The following is a 22,677-nucleotide window of genomic DNA, read 5'->3' as shown; positions in this document are numbered from 1 at the left end:
GAATGCTCATGGCAGCATTACTCATAAGAGCCAAAATGTGGAAACAACCCAAATGTCTATCCATTGATGAATGGAGAAACAAACTGATATAGCCTTACAATGGAATATTACTCAGACTATGACCTGAACAGTATGAAGGTTCCTCAGAAAATTAAAAATAGAACTACCTATAACATTATAAATCAACTATATTTCAATAAAAAATTTTTAAAAATAAAAAATAAAAATAGAACTACCATATGATCCAGGAATTCCACTTCTGGGTATTTATCTGAAGGAAACAAAGTTGTTCTCTTGAAAAGACATCTGGGAATTCCCTGGCGGTCCAGTGGTTAGGACCTGGCACTTTCCCTGCAGGGGCCAGGTTCAATCCCTGGTTGGGGAACTAAGATCCCACAAGCTCTGTGGCAAAAAAAAAAAAAAAAAAGAAAGAAAAAAAAGATATCTGGACCTTGTGCTCCTAGCCCTGTTACAACCTGGTAGATGAAATCCTCTGGTAACCTTTTGTAAAAGCGGTAGGAGAGGAATTCTGGGCTGGAGAAACAGCATGTGCAGAATGTTCAGAGAATAAGAGAAGTTCATTCATCCAACAAATATGTATTGACCATCTGCCTATAATGACCAGACATTGAATCAGATGCTGGGGCTGAGAGGGTCCCTGGCCTTCTGGAGCTCACGCAAATGGAGGTGACACAAGTCAATCAAAAGAATTTCAGCAAGTGAGGGGTATCCCTGGTGGCGCAGTGGTTGAGAATCTGCCTGCCAATGCAGGGGACACGGGTTCGAGCCCTGGTCTGGGAAGATCCCACATGCCACGGAGCAACTAGGCCTGTGAGCCACAACTACTGAGCCTGCGCGTCTGGAGCCTGTGCTCCGCAACAAGAGAGGCCGCAATAGTGAGAGGCCCCGCACCGCGATGAAGAGTGGCCCCCGCTTGCCGCAACTAGAGAAAAGCCCTCGCACAGAAACAAGGACCCAACACAGCCAAAAATAAATAATTAATTAATTAATTAAAAAAAAAAAAAGAATTTCAGCAAGTGAATGAAGTTTCAGTAATGAAACCATAAGAGCAAGTGACAGGGAATGTTTAGGGTGTGGCCCAGGATGGAAGGAGTCAGGGAGTCGGGGAGCATCCGGGAAAGCTTTTAGGAAGAGGCTCAGGCCACAAGAAAGGGCTGGCCATATCAGGGACGAGAAGAAGAGCATTCCAGGTCAAGGGAACTGCAATGTGGTCACGCCAGACCTCAGAATGAGGGGCGAGCAGGCATGATGTCATGGAGTGGGGTTTGGGTACTTCCGCCCTGGGTCCACAGCCTCTGGTCTGCAGTGGGGCCATTCCCTGACCTTCCTGAGACTGCCTGGCACCCTGGAGGAAGCCCTGCCCTTCCTGGTGGCTGCAGCAAAGGGATGGGGAACATCTGCTTCCCTTTCTTCCAAGAAAGCACAAAGGGAACGTAGACTAGGGGGTGCGTGCTTCTTCTGCCAAACTGCCCCCTATTATCACCCCATTCTCATCTCAGGAAATGGCCCTCCGCCCTCCTAGGACCTCAGACCAGGACCAAGTAGTTGATCTTGACTCTGCCTGCCCCCACATCCCAGCAAACACAGTTGGACCTGCTGCCAAAATAAATGCCAAATTGAACCGTATCTCCCCAGTGCCATTGCCCACTCCAGGCTCCATCATTGCTCCCCTGCACTGGAGCAGTCACCTCCTTTCCAGTCTCCTGGCTTCCTTCTACCCTGTCCTCCCCACCACCTGACTCTAGCTCCTGCTGTCTCAGGAGGGTGCCTGTAAAGGCCTGAGTCAGGGCGTGTCCCTGCTCCGCTCAGAACCCTCCATGGCTCCCACCTCACTCAGAGGAAAGGCCAAAGTCCTCCCCAGGCCATGCTCTACCCCATTCCCTCCCTGCCCTCCTCTCTTCCAATTCTCTCCCTCCCTTACTGCATTCCAGCAATACTAGCCTCCTGGCTGTTCCTTAAGGCAGTTCCTACCTCAGGGCCTTGGCACATTCAGTGTTCTCTGCTTGGTACATTCCTTCCCTGATATTGTCAGGACTCTCTGCTCTTTGCTCAAACGTCACCTTCTCAGTCTTTCCCAGAATACTCTATTTAAAGGTTTATTAACCTTCACATTTCCTATTCCCTTCCCTGCTTTACTTTCTCTTAGCACTAATCACAAGCTATGTCTCCATATATCTTATTTTTGTTTCTGTCGTCCGGACTAAGACGATCTCTGCATGATGGTAGGGATTTTGGTCTATTCTGTTCATTGCTGCGTCCCCAGCACCTGGAACGATGCCTGGCACACAGCAGGCTCTCAATCAACGCTGCGTAGCAAGTGTTGAGAGACAGAAGGAAGAAGCACGATTTTCCCGCTGTAAGGGGGACCAGAGCCGCGCGGGGGAGCTCGCCGCCCGCACTTGGGACAGAGGCCAAAGTAAGCAGTGATCTGAACCTGGTAACAATTCTCCGGAAAATGACCCCCCGGCGGAGGATTTTCCTAGACCCTTCCAGGGACGTCCCCGGCCCCCGCTCTGCGCCTCTGCCCAGTCCATTTGGGGCGGGAATTCAACACCCTCCACCCTCCAAGAAGAAAGATCCCCGTGGAAATTCCTTAGGAACAATCGGGGCGGAGCGAGGGACTCTTTTCTGGCTGGCGAGTAGTTCGCAGCCCCTTCCCCGGGAGGAAGGGGTCGAGCGTCCTTGAAGCCCGCTCCCTTCCCCGTCTGCTGCGCGACCTCCTTGGTCCTTCTGAGGTCTCCCTGGCGACGCGGCGCGCGCGCCACAACAGGAAGCCTTAGGCGGCGGGGTTCCGCGCTCGGAGACTCCAGGATCCCCAGCCTTGACATGGTGGATGCCGAGTCTTGGGCGGTCACACGCGCAGGCGTGGCTTGGGGGGGAGGCGGTGGCGTGGGACGGCCTATAGACGCGGCGCGGGACCTCACAATGTCCCCCAAACACCCTAATGGGACAAGCCGGGGCAAACACCCGCACAGATTTAGTGCTGGCGCCCGGGGTTCGAGTTACAGGAGCTAAGAGCAGAGGACAGGGGTTTGAGCGCCCCCTCTCCCCGCCCCATTCCGGGGCCTGGGAGCTGCCTCAGTTTCCCTGCAGAAGGCAAGCATTCGAGCGCCCCCTCTCTCCTCCCCCGTCAAGGTCTGCGGCCTCAGTTTCCCCGCGGAGCCTGGGAACTGCAACGGAGGGGCTCGGCACGTCAGGACCACGCGGCTTCCTTCCTTTTTCTGGAAGCTGTAAAGACGCCCCCGCGCTGGAGGCCGAAAGGGGAAGCGAGGCCGCGGGGGAGTGGGAGCGCCCATCGGTGGGGGACGCGGAGCCCCGGACGTGATGCGCCTTGCGTCCTCTCCCCCAGGGTTCACAGGCGCCTGAAAGTGCCTGGGCTTTCTGCGGCCGCTTCTCAGGACATCTCGGTGTCAGCTGGGCGGGGACATGACCCTTTGGGGAGGGGCACCCTTGATCGAGAGCGCCCCCGGAGGATTCCTGGGGCCCCACCGAAACGAGGGACCGTCCACTCGGTTAAAGAGGCCTGCTTGCGCTGGGGAGTGAGACTTGAGTTCGAATGCCCTCGCACCTTGGAGCCTCAGTTTACCCCTCTGTGGAACGGACACAATAGCAGTCCCTACCGTCCAGGGTGGTTGGCAGTATCCAACAAAGCGCCGTGTAAACGCAGAATCAAGGGTAGCCGAGCCCAGGGACGGGGCCCCTAGCGCCGGGAGTAGGTCTCCGGGTTGTCTTCTGGCCGCTGCCGCCAGGCAGCCCTCACTACTTCAATTCGGAAATTCCGGTGCGAGAGCGGCCAGCGAGAGGGGACAACCCTGCTCGGCCCCGGCACCCTCTCAATCCGGAAATGCCAGAGCCCTCGTTCCGGAGAGGAAAGCGCGAGGTTTCCGGGAAGGCAGCACCGCCCCCTCGGCCCCCCTTGGCTGGCCGCTATAAAAGGACCCACAAGGTCCTCAGCGCCACAGTCCGCGCCCACGCCTCTGCGCCACCTCGTCAGCCCTGCCTCCGCCTGCGATGGTTCCCGGCGCTGCCCATCCCGCGATGCTTGCGCTCCTGGCCCTGCTCGGGGCTCTGCTCCCAGGTGAGTCAGGGGTCGGGGGGGCTGCCGTCGGGCTAGCTCTTGGGATCTGGGCTGCGCCCTGGGAGCGGTGGGAGGACCGGCTCCCCACCGACTGGGGACACTGGTACTTACGTAGCTGTTTATGGCAAGTTGGGGCTAGAGCCATCGATTGAAAGTCAACAGCCATGGGTTCAAATCCAGACCCTACATCATGGCTTGCTGTGTGCCTTCGGACTATGGGCTGCCCGTCCCAGAGGAGCTTCAGTTTTTCAGCTGTAAAATGGAGAAGTTAATAGCGTTCACCTCGCAGCGGTTGTGTCCTGGCCCCAGGAGGTGGTCAGACCGTGTGGAGATGTGGCTCCGTGCCAAGCTTAGGTAGACTGGGACCCCCCCCCCACACACACACACACAGAGACATTCTGTTCCTCATCCCGTGCCCTTGGGGGAAGTCCAGGACTCTGCTCAGGGGAATTCCAGGGCTGACTTGCCAAGGAAGCAGAGGCTAAGGAGTGGGATGCCCCAGCAGCCCTTCATCAACTCCAGCTAGGACGGAGGGGAGAAGGGGGACAGTTGGTCTCAAATGGTGGTCAGTGTCGGGAAGCAGGAGAGTGAAAAATTCATGAGCAGAGCACACCGCGGTTACCAGCTCAATGAAGCCTTCTAATCCGGACTCTAATCTGGACTCTACCACTTTCTAGCTGAGTGACCTCCCTTCAGGTCTCACCATTTCCCTCTGTGAAGTGGAAGCGACCCCAGAATCACCCTGGAGAATTCATGGAGCTGCTGTTTCCACACGCCTCCATCCCAGATGGAGTAGGCCCAAAGCTGAAGGCAGAGATCTTTGGGGCGGGGGGCTTTCAGATGGGTGGGCTCAGACGGACTTTGTTTTTTAGCTTTGGAGTCACCACAGTCTGTGGGAGCTAATCCCAACAAGCCCCCTCCTTCTTACCTGCAGCCACTCGCTACCTGCCCTGTGCTAGGAGTTACTTGCATCAGCAGTGGTTGGGGTGACTATATTCACCCACTTTACAGATGGGGAAAGTGAGGTCCTGAGAGGGGAAACCAGTTGTCCAAGTGGGTGAGGAACCAGCCTGATTGGAACCCCTTCATCCCTGGAGGACTGACTCCCTCCACCTGACCTCTTGGGGGGGAAAAGAACACTGACTTCATGCCCCTCTTTTGCTAAAATCCTCCGTGGCTGCCCATTATCCCCGCAGTGAAGAACGCTTCGTTGGCATGGCTTAGCACCGCTTGCATGATCTTCCTGACCTCATTTCCCCCCAACTCATCCCTGTGACTCTGCTCCAGCCACCCTGCCTCAGGACCTTTGCACTTGCTGCTCCTTTTGCCTGGAACTCATTTCCCTTTTCTCTAGATGGCCAGCCCCTGCTTATCATCCAGATCTCTGCTCACACATTACCCTGTCACCAAGGCACTGTCTGTTCTATCATCCCATTTTGTTTTTGCCAAAGCTCTTGTCAGCATCAGTTATTAATTATGTTGTTTGTTCATGAATTTTTCTGTCTCCCACACAGAAAGCAGAGTTTTGTCTTGTTCAAGGCTGTGTCCCCAGCACCCAGAACAGGCTGGATGCAGTAATGTTGATGAGCCCGATTTGTCATGCCTGACCCCTCCTCATCTTTTGGTTCCAGGGCCTGGAGGTGCCCAAACATCAGTGCAGCCTCCAAATGCCATCATACCCCGAGGAAGCTCCATAACGGTGAACTGCAGTACCTCCTGTGACCAACACACATTGTTGGGCCTAGAGACTCAGCTGGCCAAGAGGGAAGTAGACCATGGGAACAACTGGAAGATTTTTGAACTGAGTGGCGTGCAAAAAGACAGCATGCCAATATGCTATTCAAGCTGTCCCAGTGGCCAGGCATCAGCTTTGATGAACCTCACCGTATACTGTGAGTGGCTGGGCCCAGGGGCTGGACTAGGCAGACTGGGTTGGGGAGGTGGACAGGGGAGTCCCCAGCAGGTTGGAACAGCCTTTGTTACTTGGGGGTGGGGGGGGGGCAGGGTCTCACTGAAGGGCAAGGGGGCCCATCTTCGGAAAGTCTCATTGTCATCTAGAACCCTTCCTTGAACTTCCTTGGGGGTGACTTCCAAGTATGGACTCAGTCCTCAAAATGTCACATGCGTGGGTCCTTTGACACAGAAAACCCACTCCTGGGAATTGGGCCTATAGGTGTTCCCACCCACAAGGGTACTGAGGGAGTGTGGGGTTATTCACTGTGGCTTGATCTGAAAGGGCAAAAGTTTGCAAGGCACTCAAATGTAGAGGGCTGGGGAGAGAAACTGTGGTTCAGTCATCTCATGGAATAGTATGCAACCGTGTAAAAGAATGAGCCAGCCGCTCCGAGACGTATTGTCCTGTTCAAAAGTAAGGTATGCCCAGAATGAGTGTCATGCCAACCACAGTGTTAAGGAGCCATGGGGGCCGGGTTAGGGAGGCTGTGTTTCTGCATTAAAGAGCCCTGAAAGGAAATACAACAAATGACAATATTAGCTGGCTGTGAGGAAGGTGTAGGGCTCCGGGAGAGCGCAGGGGGCGAGTTTTCTCCATGTGCCTTTTTTTTTTACCTTGGGCATTTTGAAGTGTGACAGTGAGTTAGCATGACTGTAAGCAATAAATAGATAAATGAAATTGAGATGAAAACAAAACAAAATAAAAAAGGAACAAAGAAAGAGAACTCGCCAACTGGCCTTGGGATCAGACAACCTTGGGTTCTAGTCCCAGCGTGGGCCTCACTAACTGGTGACTCTGATGTGGAGAGGGGGGAGGGGGGAATACGTGGCTTCCTGGTTGATTTTCACATGAGACCTCCTCGGAAGGGTCTAATGATGCAGTGAGGCCTGGAGGACATTCCACCTTCACGGTGCCTGCATAAAAGAAGCTTTGGGGCAAACATCAGCTTTGTTTCTGATTTGGAGGATGTCTGAGCAGCTGCTGGCCAAGTGAGGGAAGTCCCCAAACATTCCCAGTGGCCTCTGAAAACCCCCAGAAAACTTCTTCACAGGACCTTCTGCATCTCACCCTGAGAGTTGAAAGCCCAACCCTCCAGGTTTGAGTCCTGGCCCTGATACATTTCTCCCTCTTTGGGTGCCAGACTTTGCCTTAGTTTTCACCTCTGTGAAATGGAACAGACGGCTGCACACAGTAGCAAGGGGTCACCTAGGAGAGACTCTAGCTTGGTCCTGCCCCACTGCCAGTGTAAAGATGAGGGAGCATCTCTGGGTGGCTGAACTTTCTCTAGAAAGAGTTGTAATTCCTGCAGGAGGTGACCCCTAACTGGGCCTTGAAGGATGCGTAGGAGTTGGTAAAGACAGGCGTTCTAGACAGAGGGAATAGCCTGGGCAAAGATTTGGAGTGGGGAAACATGCTGACCTGGGGTTGGGGAGGCAAGAGGGACTGAATATCAACAGATCAGTGTGGCTGGAGCTGAGTTTGGCAGGACCTTGAATGCCAGGCCGAGGAGCTGAGACCTTCTTCTTAGGGTGACAGGGAGCCATGGAGGGTGTGTGAGCAGGCCAGGGATACAAAGCAGAGGGCTGACCTTACAGGAAGCCAGAGAGCAGCTGCCCGTGGACCCAGTCCAGGTCGGGCATGTTGAGGGCAGTTTCGTATGCAAGAAGGGAGGGGCAGACAAATATTTGAAGGGTGGAGTGACCAGGACTTAGTGAGGGGCTAAAGATGGGGAGTCAAGGAGAGGTACAGGCAGAACAGACCTCCTCCCCCAGTCTGGGCTTCAGGGGAAAGACCTGGGCTCCGAGATGTGAGTTCCATTTGGAGGCTGTGGTTTGAGGGGGCCATCAGCTCTGCAAGTTGGAGTTTGCAACAGATGGTCAGAGGTAAGAGTTGGATGTCTGAGGGTTTTCTCAACCTTTTTTTTTTTTTTTTTAACAGCTTTTAGCATACACTGCAATGAAGTTTGGAGTATTTATAGTGTTGTACAACCACAATCTAGTTTAAGAACATATATCTCACCTTAAAAAGTAACCACAAAAAAAAAAATTTCAGATGTGGAAAACACAATATATTGGCTTCAAAAATTTTTTTCAAAGTGTTTCCTATTTTTTTTTAATTAATTAATTAATTAATTTATTTTTGGCTGTGTTGGGTCTTCGTTTCTGTGCGAGGGCTTTCTCTAGTTGTGGCAAGCAGGGGCCACTCTTCATCGCGGTGCGCAGTCCTCTCACTATCGCGGCCTCTCTTGTTGCGGAGCACAGGCTCCAGATGCACAGGCTCAGTAGTTGTGGCTCACGGGCCTAGTTGCTCCGCGGCATGTGGGATCTTCCCAGACCAGGGCTCGAACCCGTGTCCCCTGCATTAGCAGGCAGATTCTCAACCACTGCGCCACCAGGGAAGCCCCTCAAAATTTTTAAAAAGGCAAAATTAAAATGAATAAACATTTAATCAAAAGTCAAAAAATAAAGTAACCTCATGCCCATTTACAGTCACTCTCAACTTCTGAAGTGGATTAATAATAGTCCTAATAATAATAATAATAGTCCTACCTTCATTAGCCCCAGGTTACAGCTTAGAAAACTGAGGCTTCATTTCTGTAGCCCCGAGGGCTGGGACTGTTCCAGTGTGCAAAGTCACTCCCCCACAGGCCATAGCAAAGAATCAGCAAAGCTAGGAATCAACTCCAGGCTCCTGACACTTTAACATCACTGCTTTTTTTTTTTTTTTTTCCTTAGGTTGGAAAAGGAAAGGTTGCTTTATTCAGGAGGCTGGTAACCTGGGGAGAAGGTGGACTCATGTCCAAAAATCAATTCCCAACATCACTACTGTTTAAGTGACATTTCAGGGCCTCTTGAGAAGGGTCTAAAAGTGGGAGGCTTCAAGACCCCTCCTTAGGGAGCCTGGAGTTGGGGGGTGAGTCTCAGGCTAAGCCACAGCTCACCGGGGCTCTGCTGGCAATTTCCACTGGCGATCCAGGCTTGGAATTCTGTTACCTCATGCAGAATGGAGACCCTGGCCTGCGGAAACCAAGCCCGCGTGTGGTGTTTTCAAGGAATATTCAGGGTTTCGTTTTGAGGGTCTGTGGGTTGTTCTTAGATTTTTAACATTTCAGGGGATCACACGGTTCATTCGGGAACCCTTAAAAGCAAGCTCCTGAAAGGCCTTGAATCGCTGTGGGTGGCTCAACCTTATTCTTTCTACAAACGTAGAGTGCCTAAGGGACTTCCCTGGCGGTCCAGTGGTTAAGACTCTACGCTTCCACTGCCAAGGGCGTGAGTTCGATCCCTGGTCGGGGAGCTCAGATCCCACAAGCCACGGGGCGTGGCCAAAAAAAAAAAAAATAGAGTGCTTATCGGGTGTCAAGGATACAACAGGGAACAAAAGAGACAAAGATCCCTGCCCTCCTGGGCTGACATTCCATGGCAGGAATAGTGGAAAAGCAAATTAACTGAGTAGATGATCTTGTACCTCAGAGGTGAGGGATACTATGGAGAAAAATGCTAAGGCCAAAAAGAGGAGAATGAAGAACAGGAGTCTTTTTACAACAACGTCTAGAGACTGGGCAGCTTAAACGGACTGTATTTATTTGCCGGGACTCCTGGCAATGGACTTCGAAACTCTTTCCCACTTTTCACTCTCAGATGCTTCAGTGAATAAAGATTGATTTTGCCTCCTCCACAACCACTTGGGGACTTCTCACTGGGTTATCCTGAAGCTCTTAACATTCCTCTCTAGCTTAGGTGGTTTGGGGTGTGTTCTGGGGAGAGCGTGGTGAGACTTCCCGAGCAGGTGTAGCCAGGGCCCCAACACTTCTGTGGGCGGGCGGCCAGCCAGTTCAAACAACACTTCCCTCCCCTCCAGGGTTCCCGGAGCGCGTGGAGCTGGCCCCCCTGCCGCCCTGGCAGCCCGTGGGCAGGCGCCTCATCCTGCGCTGCATGGTGTCCGGTGGGGCCCCCCGGGACCACCTCACCGTGGTGCTGCTCCACGGGGAGAAGGAGCTGAGCCGGCAGCCAGCGGGAAATGGGGAGCCTGCCGAGGTCACGGTCACGGTGCTGGCGACCAGAGATGACCACGGTGCCAATTTTTCTTGCCGCACGGAGCTGGACCTGCGGTCCCAAGGGCTGGGACTGTTCCAGAACAGCTCAGCTCCCAGGAAGCTCCAAACCTTTGGTGAGGCACTGGGGAGCCAGCAGAGAGGATGGGATGACAGGGATTTCGTGCTTGGGGTGCGGGGTCTCTGGGAAGGAGAGGCCCCTGGCCGTGGGTGCGCTGAGAAGGTGGCAACCTTGATTGCAAAGGCTTCTGGGAAGAGCATCTTCTTGGCCACTGGGGTGGAGTGTTCTGGGATGCGGTGCCTGGACTACAGGATCCTCTGAGAAGGCTGTGACCCAGGGCAAGTGGTACACGTGTCCTGGGACAAGGGTGACCCAGGCCACAGTTTCCCAGGAAGAGAGTGTTCCAGATGGGGGAATGAAAATGCCCCAAGAAAGGGCTTCAGGATGTCTGTCTCCTCTCTGTTTACACCCACTGTCTCTCGCCAGTCCTACCAACGACCGACCCGCACCTTGCTACCCACCGGGTACTGGAAGTGGGCACAGAGTGGCAGGTGAACTGCACCCTGGGTGGGCTGTTCCCAGTCTCGGAGGCGGAGGTCCACCTGGCACTGGGGGACATGAGGCTGCAACCCACAATCACGTACAATAATGACTCACTCTTGGCCAAAGCCTGGGTCAAGGGAAAGGTGGAGGAGGAAGGCGTCCAGTACTTGACGTGTGCGGTGAATCTGGGAGGGCAGAGCCGGAGGTCTCAGGAGAGCGTGACCATCTATAGTAAGTAGAAACCCAGGTGGGGCTTCCGAAGGGGTGGGGCTAATGCCAGGGGCGGGGCTCACTGTGCGCCCCACCTCCAGGCTTCCCGGCTCCCAACCTGACCCTGAGCCAGCCCGAGGTCTCGGAATGGACTACGGTGAACGTGGAGTGTGAGGCCCAGGCTGGAGCTGTGGTGACGCTGAACGGGGCCCCAGCCAGACCTCCGGGCCCGAGGGCCCAATTGCAGCTGAATGCCAGCGCCGAGGACAACGGGCGCAGCTTCTTCTGCTCTGCTGCCCTGGAGGTGGCCGAGCAGGTGGTACACAAGCACCAGACCCGGGAGCTCCGTGTCCTGTGTGAGTGGGGCCGCTAGACAATGACCCCTGACCCCCACGGCCCAACCCCTAAGACCCCAAGAGCTCCTGCCTTCACCAAGGTCCACTCCCACCCCCACCCTGGTGAGCCCCTTCCCCAGATTCCTACCTAAGTCTTCTTACCTAGACCTAGATGGTGAGTGATGTCCTGGTCCCTGACCCCGTCCCTCATCTTGCTGTGTTTCTTCAGATGGCCCCCGACTAAATGAGAGGGATTGCCCGGGAAACTGGACATGGCAGGAAGGCTCCCAGCAGACCCTGAGGTGCCAGGCCTGGGGGAACCCAACCCCCAAGCTGAACTGTAGCCGGAAAGAGGATGGGGCTTTGCTACCCATTGGGGACCTGAGGCCCGTCAAGCGGGAGGTGGCGGGCACCTACCAGTGTCGGGCCACCAGCACTTGCGGTGAGGTTACCCGTGAAGTTGTCATCAATGTGATCTGTAAGTGCTGGAGTTCAGGGCTGGGCAGGGCAGGGGCAGTGAGGGCAGCTCAACCCTCACTGCCCCCTGTGTCCTCCCCACAGACCACCAGAATAACCTGGCCATCGTCATTCCGGTGGCATCTGTGATCATCTTGGGCACTGTGGGCACAGCCGCTTACATCTATAACTACCAGAGGAAGATCCAGAAATATGAGCTACAGAAGGCCCGGAAGGCCCAGGAAGAGGGTGCCATGAAACTGAACACACCAGCCACGCCGCCCTGAGCCTACCCCCTCAGGACAGGACCTCCTCAGCCCCCAAACCATCACAAGCAGGGCTGCATCAAACAATGGTGGACATATGCCATTCAGCTATACCCACCTTCCCAGGGTGCCAGAGGACAGGAGAGAGGCCCCAGTCAGGATACAGACAGCATCTGGGGTCATGGCCCCTGCACACTTATAGCCCCCAGGCCTCACACCTGATGTGGAGCCACAGGACTGAGACATAAGAAGGGGTCAAGCCTCAGGGCATGAATGTGAGGGATGTCAAAGTCTGACCTGGCCGGAGGGTGTATGATGGAGACCCTCACCTCCAACATGGGGACACCCAACTGGGAAACATTGAAACTCACCCCCTACTGCGTGTGCTGAGGCCTTACAGTCCTAAGAGAGAAGTGGCCCTGCACAGACACATGCAGCTCTGAAACACAAATCCCCACACGTCCTGACAGAAGCCAGCTCCAGCATTGCTGTCCACAGACTGTTCCCAGCTCTTGATGATGACATATTTATTCATTTGTTCTTTTACTAGCTATTTATTGAGTGCCTTTTATGTGGGCTAGAATGGTAAACAAGAAGAACATTGATTCCCACCCTCAGGGAGCTCTCAGTCTAATCTCATTCAGGGTCGCCAGCTACAGTTGTACTGGCTGTGCACTGCACAAGAGTGCCTGGCAAAAAGATTAAGTGGGGCTAGAATTTCCCACTCCACTGGCCAAGCTGCTTTCTCTCAGAAAGGGATTAGTAATGGTGACAAGGTATAGCTGGTGACATGCCCAGAGATGACCCACTGAGCCCTTACACCCCAGCACCGGCACTGACCTCTGCTAATCCACCTCTCCACCTATACCCATGTCTGCTAGTGGTCACAATGACACTTGGTGGCATGCCTAAACGTGGGTGTTCACTCCTTGATAGCTAAACCATGGAGTCCCATGAAACTGTGCCCAATCCCTGTGTGTCCCTGCCTTGTCCTACCTGTTTCCATCTCAGTGGGACCATGCAAGAACAGAGCAGTCTGCAGCTCCAAATTCCTGCAGCGACGAGGCTCCTGCAGGCAGCGGGGAGGAGAGGCCTGGGAGAACCCCCTCCCAACTGCGGAAGCCTCTCCCTTGTGCTAATAAAGCTATTTCATCCTTCCAGCCTTGTGTGAGTTGAGGGGAGGTGTCATGTCCAGCTGGAGCCTTTTCTAGCCTGTCCTCCCACTTCCTGCCCCAAGAGAAGGCTGCCAGTTCAAGGCCCAGCCCTCAGGCTCTAATCCAAATCTGGGGTTTATTAGGGCCTTTTGAGACTTCAGTGAAAATTAAAGATCCCTCTCCAGAAAAACACGATGACATTTGGTTTAGAATGGGGTGGAGAATCCCATTCTTAAGCTGTGGGAGTGGGCTGTATACCGCAGGGCTCCGGGGCCCCTCGGAGCCTCTGTCTCTCTCTCCCCGGGGTGGGGCTGAGGAGGCGGTGCTGCGGGCCTCCTTATCTCCAGAGCCAGCCTTGGCTCCCTGGCGCGGGGCCCCTCAGTCCGGCCTTTTTGCCATGGGGTCTCTGCTCCTCCTCTTGCTGCTGCTTTTGCTGTCGCCCTCCTACCCGCGAGGCGGGAGCGCGCGGAGGCGCTGGGGTGCGCGGACACAAGGCCCGGGAGGCCTCTCTCCCGCGCCCCCGGAGACCTCAGCACCCTTCTGGGTGCGCATAAGCCCCGAGTTCAAGGCCGTGCCGCCGGGGGCCTCAGTGTGGCTCAACTGCAGCAGCAGCTGCCCCCGACCGGAGGGTTCCAGCCTCCGCACCGAGCTGCGGCGAGGCGACACGCTCAGTGGGCCCGGTTGGGTATCCTATCAGCTGCTGGATGTGAGGGCCTGGAGCTCCGATGTGCACTGCTTCGTCACCTGCGCGGGAGAAACGCGGGGGGCCACCGCCAGGATTACCGCCTACAGTGAGGGACGGGGGCTCAGGCCTGGCTGGGGTGAGGGGAGGAGGACGGAGCGGGGGTAACTGACAGTCGCGCTAGGGGGAGCCCTCGGACCTTGCCCAGCGGCCCCCTCTTGCTTTAGAACAGCCACGCAGCGTGATCCTGGAGCCTCCGGTCTTAATGGGCAGTGAGTACACTCTGCGCTGCCATGTGACGCACGTGTTCCCCGTGGGCTTCCTGGTGGTGACTCTGAGGCGCGGTGGCCGGGTCATCTACTCCGAGAGCCTGGAGCGCTTCACCGGCCGGGATCTGGCCAACGTGACGCTGACTTACGCGTTACGCGCCAGGCCCAGTGACTTCGGGCAGCCCGTTACCTGCCACGCCCGCCTCAATCTCGATGGCCTGGTGGTCCTCAGTAGCTCGGCACCCGTGGCGCTGCCGGTCCTCGGTGAGGCACCCTTATAATCCTGGGAAGAGTGGGGAAGGGTTATGTGGGCCAAGCCAGAGCATGTCCATGCGGGTCCTCACACCTCCAAGTGCTCTGTTCCTAATTCTCCCCTCTTGTCTCCAGCTTGGAGCCCTGCGTCCAAAGCCTTGGCCTCCACCTCCATCGCAGCCCTTGTGGGGATCCTTCTTGTAGTGGGGGCCCTCTGCCTGAGAAAGTACCTATCGATGAAGTCTCGGGCATAGAGGCAGTGGTCCATGCTGGCTGAGCTGGAGGAAAGAGGAATCTGGAACATTTGGGGGAACCTTGCCTGGATCAATAAAGCCTTCCTCAGCCAGCTTCTGCCCCTGGGCATAAAGGTCCCCCATTAGTGCACCTCCTCTGACTGAAGTGGTCTTCTTTTTTGGCCTTGCCTCTATCATTTTCTCCAAATTCCTGTCTCCCTGAGGGCACCTGAGGTTTTTCACTCTGGTCTCCCTTGCCGGAGCCCCATTCCCTCTGCATTCCCAGCCGACGTAGTAAAAACCTCTCCCGCGGGCATTATCAGTGCGGTGCAGAGGGGCAAGGCCTGGGCCCAGGGGGGCTTTAGCCTGTGGGAAGGCTGGTTCATGGTATGGCTTCTCCTGATTGGCTCCAGCGCTGCCACGCAGCAGCTCTGATTGGATGTTAAGTTTCCTGCCCCCCCCCCTTTAGACCCTGCACTTTCCTGGAGGGCAGGCGTGGGGAGAGAACTAATCCCCATAGTTCACCACTAGCTCTGGGAGTGAGAGCACAGGTGGGCTGGGTCAAATGTACATTGTGAGGGACGTGGATACGCAGAAAAGATACCCATGTGTTGACTGCGGGGAAGGAGCAACCAGATGGTGGGGTGGGGGGGGGGTGTATGTCACAGATTCGCATCCTGGAAACGTCCCTGATAGTCACCGGGCCTGGTGAGCACATGGAGGGTGTCCAAACCTGGAACCCAGATGCGGAGTCAAAAGTATCACAGTTGGTCTCTTGGTCTCGCGTGGACGCAGAATCGGGGCCTGCAGTGGATACCTGGCAAGGCCCGCGTGGTCCAGGGCCCCGCCCGCCGAGCAGAAAGCGGATTCAGAGGCGCTCTTTGGCGGCTCCTGCTCACACAAGTCGCGTAGACACGTGCCCGCTGCACGCTGGGTAAATACAGACCCAGAGCCGAGCCGACCCTAATTTAGACGCCCGAGAACGCTGCGCGCACGCACACATGTTCCCAACTCGCTGTCACTTTCGTCCCCGCCCCTTCTGTCGCGTGCGGGGGCGGAGCCAGAGAAAGACTAGAGGCGTAGCTGTAACCCTCAGCTCCCAGGGGTTAAAAGGGGAAGGATCGGTGAGGGAGGCGTCCCCACATCCTCCCCTAGAGCCTTCTCATCCCCAGCCTGCGCGTCTCAAATCTCTCCTAGCCCCCAACCCATCTCCGCTCCAAGGGGGGGGGGCTGGTGGGAGGGGCTAAATGTGGAGGCGGAGCTCGGAGTCCAGCTCATTATCATAGCATCTAAGCAAGGGGTGGGGTGGGGTGGGGGTTTGAGAAGGGCAACCCTGCATCCCCACCACCTCAGCGTCGCCGCCGCTGCCAGCACGCCTTCATCAAGGCCGGTAGCCTGGTGCACGCTCGCCTTCCCGCCCTCCCCGCGCCGCCTCTGCTGCCGCCCCCTCCTTGGAAACCAAGTTACCAACGTTAAACCAATCCCCAAGCGCAACTCAGCCTCCTCCACACCCCACCCGCCGCGCCGCGCAGTCCTCTAGCCCAGCTCAGCGCTCGCGCTCCCCTCGCCTCCTGCGCTTCCCCCGCGGCGGCGATGCCAGGACCCTCGCCAGGGCTGCACCGGGCACTGCTCGGCCTCTGGGCTGCCCTGGGCCTGGGGCTCTTCGGTCTCTCAGGTAAGAGCCGGTCCGGCTCAGGGTGGACAGGGCGGGGTCGTAGTTTCTGGACCTGAGAAGCGGCCACAAGCCCCTCCCCGCTGCGCCCTCGCCTCGCTCCCACGCTTCTGCCCCCACCTTGAGCCCAGGGCCTTCTTCTCTATCCCTCTTCCCCCCCAACACACACTGGAGACCAAGCTTCCTGACTCCTCGCTCACTCAGGTCTCTACCCTACCTTCTTCGAGATCCTGGGTGCTCTTCTGCACCCAGCCTCGAGCTCTGGAGACCCCATTATCTCCCCTGTCCCCTCCCGGGGTACCTCCTCACGCTCTGCTATGCACCATGGTCCACGGACTGGCATCTTCACCACTCGAAATCCACGAAGACCCAATCTCACCAACTGCCGTGACTCCGAGGCGCTGTTCCCGCTCCACCCGGAGCCCTGGCAACCGAGTCCATCGGCTGTTCCCGCGGTTCCTTTCATGAGCCCAGCCCCGCGTCCTCTCTCCGTACTCTTCACCCGGGTTTGGAATCCTCCCTTAGCCTTGCTTGACTCAGCCTCACCTCTCTTTTGCCCTCGCTTCAACCACAGTCGTCTCCCCTCTCCGGGCGAGAACCGTGAGAACCAGTTCGCTTCCCTTCCCCCACCTGGGGTCCCCTCTTCCCAGCATTGCTGTGTGCGTTGAAAACCCCATGTTTCATCTCATCTCTCCCCTCCCCCCATTCTTCCCCGTCACTCCATCCGCACCTTGGAGAGAAGGGCTCTCCGCTGCCATGTACCAGAGACACCCTCGAGGTCTGGACCGTGGGAGCGCGCTTGTAAACCTGAGACCTGGGCAGGACTTGGGACTCCTGGCTGTGGCCTCTGCTCGTTCCCTGGGAATCCTGAGTCTCCATAGGGGCTCTTAGATCCCAGGGAGGTGGCTCCCAGGCTGAGCTCGCGTTTCTCCGGGCAGTGGTCGCGCAAGAGCCTTTCTGGGCGGACCTACAGCCCCGCGTGGCGCTCGTGGAACGCGGGGGATCGCTGTGGCTGAATTGCAGCACCAACTGCCCACGGCCCGAGCGCGGTGGCCTGGAGACCTCGCTGCGCCGGAATGGGACCCAGAGGGGTTTGCGCTGGCTGGCGCGGCAGCTGGTGGACATCCGAGAGCCGGAGACCCAGCCCGTCTGCTTCTTCCGCTGCGCGCGACGCACACTGCAGGCGCGTGGGCTCATTCGCACTTTTCGTGAGTTCTCAGAGGCCAAGCTACTTTCCCTCCCTTCCAGGCCCCGCCCCCTGGGTCACGGGGTCCTCTCCTACAGGCCCCACCCTCTGGATCAACACGCCCTGCCCCTCTTGGCCCCTGGGTTCCAAGCCATGTCGTGCTGAGCCCTGGCATTTCCAACAGCCGTGGTTCCCCCCTTGCAGAACGGCCGGATCGTGTAGAACTGGTGCCGCTGCCTGCCTGGCAGCCAGTGGGCGAGAACTTCACCCTGAGCTGTAGGGTCCCCGGCGCTGGGCCTCGTGGGAGTCTCACATTGACCCTGTTGCGGGGCGCCCAGGAGCTGATCCGCCGCAGCTTCTCCGGAGAGCCACCCCGAGCGCGGGGTGCGGTGCTCACAGCCACGGTACTGGCTCGGAGGGAGGACCATGGGGCCAATTTCTCGTGCCGTGCGGAGCTGGACCTTCGGCCGCATGGCCTGGGGCTGTTTGAAAACAGCTCAGCCCCCAGAGAGCTCCGAACCTTCGGTGAGTGGGTGTGAGAAGGGGACCAAGGGGGGTCGGGCCGATGTTTAAGAAGCTTGGAGGCAGAGAAATCTGAATTCTAATTCTTACCCTAACACTCACCAGCTGAAAGTTATTTTCCTCTCTGTGCCTTGAGGATAACACCATAATAGAGTGCCTGTAAAGCGCTTAGAACATATTGAGCGTTCAATACATAAGTTCAAGCTCTGTTCTTCTACTCCCAGCCCTGCCTCCGGAACCCCCTCGCCTCGCTGCCCCCCGGCTCTTGGAAGTGGGCTCAGAAGGACCCGTAAGCTGCGCCATGGACGGGCTGTTTCCAGCCTCGGAGGCTGAGGTCTACCTGGTGCTGGGGGACCAGAGGCTGAGTCCCGATGTCACCCTCGAGGGGGACGCTCTCATGGCCACTGCCACAGCCACAGCTAGCGCAGAGCAGGAGGGCGCCAGGCAGCTGGTCTGCAACGTGACCCTGGGGGGCGAGAGTCGAGAGACCCAAGAGAACGTGACTGTCTACAGTAAGAGCTAGTGAAGTGGGGCCTCGGCGGCTCGGGGATGGAGCCAGAGGAAGGCGAAGGCGGGGCAAATAGTGGGTGGGGCCCTGGTATCAGAATAGACATGGACCGAGAGTCCCGAAGGGGCGGGGCAGGTGGAAGACAATAGTAGCTGGAGAGGCGGAGTCTGAGCCGCCCAAAGGGGAAGGTCGCAAACCCGACAAGGATCCCTAGAGATGTGGCCTGACCACCTCAAGGGGGCGGGGCGAGAAGGGAGAGGAGCCTGAACAGCCCGAGGGGCAGGGCACGGTACCCACGGTTTGGCTGAAGTGGGGAAGGTTCGGGCTGATAAGGGGCAGCCTTGAACCGCAGGAGGGGCATGGTCAGTGGTCTCCCGGCCAACGCCCCGCCCCCAGGCTTCCCGGAACCCCTCCTGACCCTGACCGAGCCCAACGCCCCCGAGGGGAAGATGGTGACAGTAAGCTGCGCAGCCGGGGCCCGAGCCCTAGTCACACTAGACGGAATTCCGGCCGCGGTCCCGGGACAGCCCGCCCAGCTCCAGCTAAACGCCACCGAGAACGACGACAGGCGTGTCTTCTTCTGCGACGCCACCCTCGAAGTTGACGGGGAGATCCTGAGCAAGAACGAGAGCGCCGAGCTGCGCGTCCTATGTGAGTTGGCCTTTAACCTCTAGCCTACCTCCGCCTGCCTGGTCTCTGGCCGTGTCATGGAAGTGGAGGATTTCCCCACGGTCCGCGTCTAGCCTCTTGTATCCCATGCCCCTGCCCGCAGACGCCCCCCGGCTGGACGATTCGGACTGTCCCAGGAGCTGGACATGGCCAGAGGGACCAGAGCAGACGCTGCGCTGCGAGGCCCGCGGAAACCCAGAGCCCTCGGTGCACTGCGCGCGGCCCGATGGCGGGGCGGTGCTGGCCCTGGGCCTGCTGGGTCCGGTCACTCGCGCGCTCGCTGGAACTTACCGCTGCACCGCGACCAACGTCCAGGGCCAGGCGGTCAAGGACGTGACTCTGTCGGTGGAGTGTGAGTGGAGGTGCATAGGGCGCACCTCTGTCTGGTTCTCAGGGTCTAGGGGTGGCCTGACTACAGAGGAGGGTGGAAACAGGGTCTGAGGCGTGCCTTTGAGCAGGATTTTGAGAAAGGCAAGGGGATGGTGAGCCGGCTTAAGGCAAGATCTTAGAGAAGGATGGAGGGGAAGGGGCGGACTTGTCCACAGGGGCCTGCGGCCTGGCGTTTGAGCTGAGTCTTGGAAACGTGGGTGCTCCAAACTGGCTAACAATTTTTAAGCTAAAGACTGCGGAGGGTCCTGTGGGCACTTTGTAGGAATCAGGAAAAAAAAGCACACTTCAGGGCTCAGGAAGTCCCAAAACAGTGCACGGCTTGACTGGAGAGAAACTCCTTTGCTTCGGTGTCCCTGTGCAGAGCGTAGCCTACCCGCCTGGGATGGGAAAAAGGGTCCAGGGACATTAGACCTGTCCCTAAACCCCAAAACTCAACAACACTCCCCTCTCTAGACGCACCAGCGCTGGACAGTGTGGGCTGCCCTGAACGTATTACCTGGCTGGAAGGAACAGAGGCTTCCCTGAGCTGTGTGGCCCATGGGGTCCCGCCACCCAGCGTGAACTGTGTGCGCTCTGGGGAAGCCAGGGTCGTCGAGGGCCTACTGCGTGTGGTCCGGGAGCACGCGGGCACCTACCGCTGCGAAGCCACTAATGCTCGAGGGTCTGCAGCCAAAAATGTCGCCGTCACAGTGGAATGTGAGTGGGGACGACGCAGGGCAAGATGGGGTACGTCAGAATAACCCTGTCCTGACGTCCAGTCCCTCTGTCCCCCAGATGGCCCCAGTTTTGAGGAGGTGAGCTGCCCTAGCAATTGGACATGGGTGGAAGGATCTGGGCGACTGTTTTCCTGTGAGGTGGATGGGAAGCCAGAGCCAAGTGTGGAGTGCGTTGGCTCCGGAGGCACCAGTGAGGGGGTGCTGCTGCCGCTGGCACCCCCAGACCCTGGTCCCAGAGCCCCTCAAATCCCTAGAGAACTGGCACCCGGAACCTACATCTGCAACGCCACCAATCAGCACGGTTCCGTGGTCAAGATGGTCACCGTGAGCGCGGAGTGTGAGCGAGGCCCAGGCGGGCGGGGAGTAGGGGGTGTTCCAGGTCCCGGCTTCTCCCTGAACAACGAGCCCCCCCGCCCCCACCCCATGGCTGTTTTGCAGCGCCACCGCAAATGGATGAATCTACCTGCCCAAGTCACCAGACGTGGCTGGAAGGCGCCGAGGCTGCTGCGCTGGCCTGCTCCGCCCGGGGTCGCCCCTCCCCACAAGTGCGTTGCTCCCGGGAGGGCGCGCCCCGGCCACAGCGGCTGCGCGTGTCCCGACAGGATGCAGGCATCTACCACTGCCTGGCCACCAACGCGCACGGCACTGAAGCCCGGATCGTCACCGTGGGCGTGGAATGTGAGTTGCGGGCAGCACCAGATAGAGGGCATCCGGTCTCTAGAACAGTGACTAAAGGAGGTGGGATTCCCCGGGGGAGTTCAAGGGCACCTCCCTAGTCCCATTTCCGGGGACAAGGAATCCTGACCTTAACATGAAATGTTAAGGGTAATGAAAACTCTAGGGAACAAGAGCCCGCCCCCGCACCCTCAAGTTCTGGGTCTGAAGGGCCCTGGCGTGGGTCCCCACCTCCTTCCATTCAGTGAAGCAGGGCTCAGGATTTTAGTCCCGACAGCAGTCCAGTCGTAGGGGGAGGGGGCTCTGAAGCGAGGCAGGATCTTCGCCTGCTCATCTCAGGAGGGGCGGTCTCAGAAGGGGGCGCTCGGTCAGCGGCTGGCCCCTTCAACCTCCTGTCCCCCGTAGACCGCCCCGTCGTGGCCGAGCTGGCTGCCTCGCCTCCAGGAGGCGTGCGGCCAGGCGGGAACTTCACGCTGACCTGCCGAGCCGAGGCTTGGCCCCCAGCCCAGATCAGCTGGCGTGCGCCCCCGGGGGCGCTCAACATCGGCCTGTCAAGCAACAACAGCACGCTGAGCGTGGCGGGCGCTATGGGCAGCCACGGCGGCGAGTATGAGTGCGCAGCCACCAACGCGCATGGGCGCCACACCCGGCGCATCACCGTGCGCGTGGCTGGTAAGTAGCAGCTGGGGAGGGGGGGGGGCCTGGGCGAGGGATCTACAGGGGGCTGTGACCTGCGCCTTGGGACTCTTGACCCCGTCCCTGCCTCCCTCTCAGTACCCACAGATGAGACAGAAGTGAGCCAGGGTGGAAATTAGGGGCGCCCTTGGGGCTTTGATGGCGCGTTGGGGGTGGCAAGTGGAAGGAGAGGGAGCTGACTGGAGCCCAAGGGAAGGGAACCTTCGGGGCTGTGACTGCTGTGAGGAGGGACTTAACTTTGCGTGGGTTCTGCGTGGTGAAGGCTTGATGCAATTCACTTTCCACCGTGTGGCTGTGGAGAAGGGGGTTTGGAGAGGGACAGGGGCAGAGGATAGTGGTGGGGGCCCAGCAAGATCCTGCTCCTGCTTCGCGTATCTCTGGGGCTGGCTGGGGTCTTTCTGGGGTGGAGCAATGACTGGGTTTCCCCCACCCCACCATCCTTTTGAGGGTGAGGAGAGTTGGTTGACTTCCTGGGTATCTCGGGGGCTAGGGGCTTATATCCTCCCTGTGATGGGGTGGCCCATAAAATGGGTCTGGGGCCTCACCCGAACTGGGGTGGCCTTACTGGGGTCTCTCCTTTCCTCCAAGGCTGGGTTCCCTGGGGCTCCCTGCCAGGCGCGTGAGAACTGACCTCATGCCTGTGGGAAGGGGCAGAAGTGGCCCGGGCTTGGCGTGTTGGACGGGCGGGGGGAGCTCGACCACCTTCTTTGAGCGTCTGCACCCCGCAGGTCCGTGGCTATGGGTCGCTGTGAGCGGCGCGGCTGGGGGAGCGGCGCTGCTGGCCGCGGGGGCCGGCCTGGCCTTCTACGTGCAGTCCACCGCCTGCAAGAAGGGCGAATATAATGTGCAGGAGGCCGAGAGCTCGGGTGAGGCCGTGTGTCTCAACGGCGCGGGTGCCGGCGCCGGCGGGGGCGGGGGCGCCGAAGGTGCAACTGAGGCTGCGGGCACCGCCGAGGCGCCGGCGGGGGGCGAGGTCTTTGCCATCCAGCTGACGTCAGCGTGAGCCCGCTCCCCTCTCCCCGCGGGCCGGGGGACGCCCCCCAGACTCACACGGGGGCTTATTTATTGTTCTATTTATTTATTTATTTATTTATTTATTTATTTATTTATTTATTTATTTATTTAATTTTATTTA

General features: G+C 57.8%; 2 protein-coding genes across 2 annotated transcripts; both read left to right on the top strand.

Annotated features, from left to right (window-relative positions):
- Positions 1-940: 940 nt before the first annotated feature.
- ICAM5 (intercellular adhesion molecule 5) lies at positions 941-22,545 on the top strand (the record flags this gene model as incomplete). Its single annotated transcript, XM_082380463.1, has 19 exons — positions 941-4,099; positions 5,731-5,991; positions 9,915-10,223; positions 10,595-10,882; positions 10,963-11,217; positions 11,426-11,674; positions 11,758-11,937; positions 14,795-14,895; positions 15,988-16,183; positions 17,119-17,388; positions 17,571-17,891; positions 18,113-18,400; positions 18,793-19,047; positions 19,169-19,417; positions 19,909-20,151; positions 20,230-20,508; positions 20,610-20,849; positions 21,252-21,518; positions 22,271-22,545. The coding sequence occupies exons 1-19, from the start codon at positions 4,033-4,035 to the stop codon at positions 22,543-22,545; spliced, it is 4,593 nt and encodes a 1,530-aa protein (XP_082236589.1). The 5' UTR covers positions 941-4,032.
- On the top strand, positions 13,423-15,788 carry ICAM4 (intercellular adhesion molecule 4 (Landsteiner-Wiener blood group)). The gene is made up of 3 exons (XM_082380597.1): positions 13,423-13,863; positions 13,982-14,287; positions 14,411-15,788. The coding sequence occupies exons 1-3, from the start codon at positions 13,470-13,472 to the stop codon at positions 14,527-14,529; spliced, it is 819 nt and encodes a 272-aa protein (XP_082236723.1). The 5' UTR covers positions 13,423-13,469; the 3' UTR covers positions 14,530-15,788.
- Positions 22,546-22,677: the final 132 nt, after the last annotated feature.

The sequence above is a fragment of the Balaenoptera borealis genome (assembly GCF_965194805.1).
Source record: "Balaenoptera borealis genome assembly, chromosome: 2".
Classification (NCBI taxonomy): domain Eukaryota; kingdom Metazoa; phylum Chordata; class Mammalia; order Artiodactyla; family Balaenopteridae; genus Balaenoptera; species Balaenoptera borealis.
The sequence above is the reverse complement of the archived record's forward strand: the minus strand, read 5'-3'. Positions and strand labels throughout refer to the sequence as shown.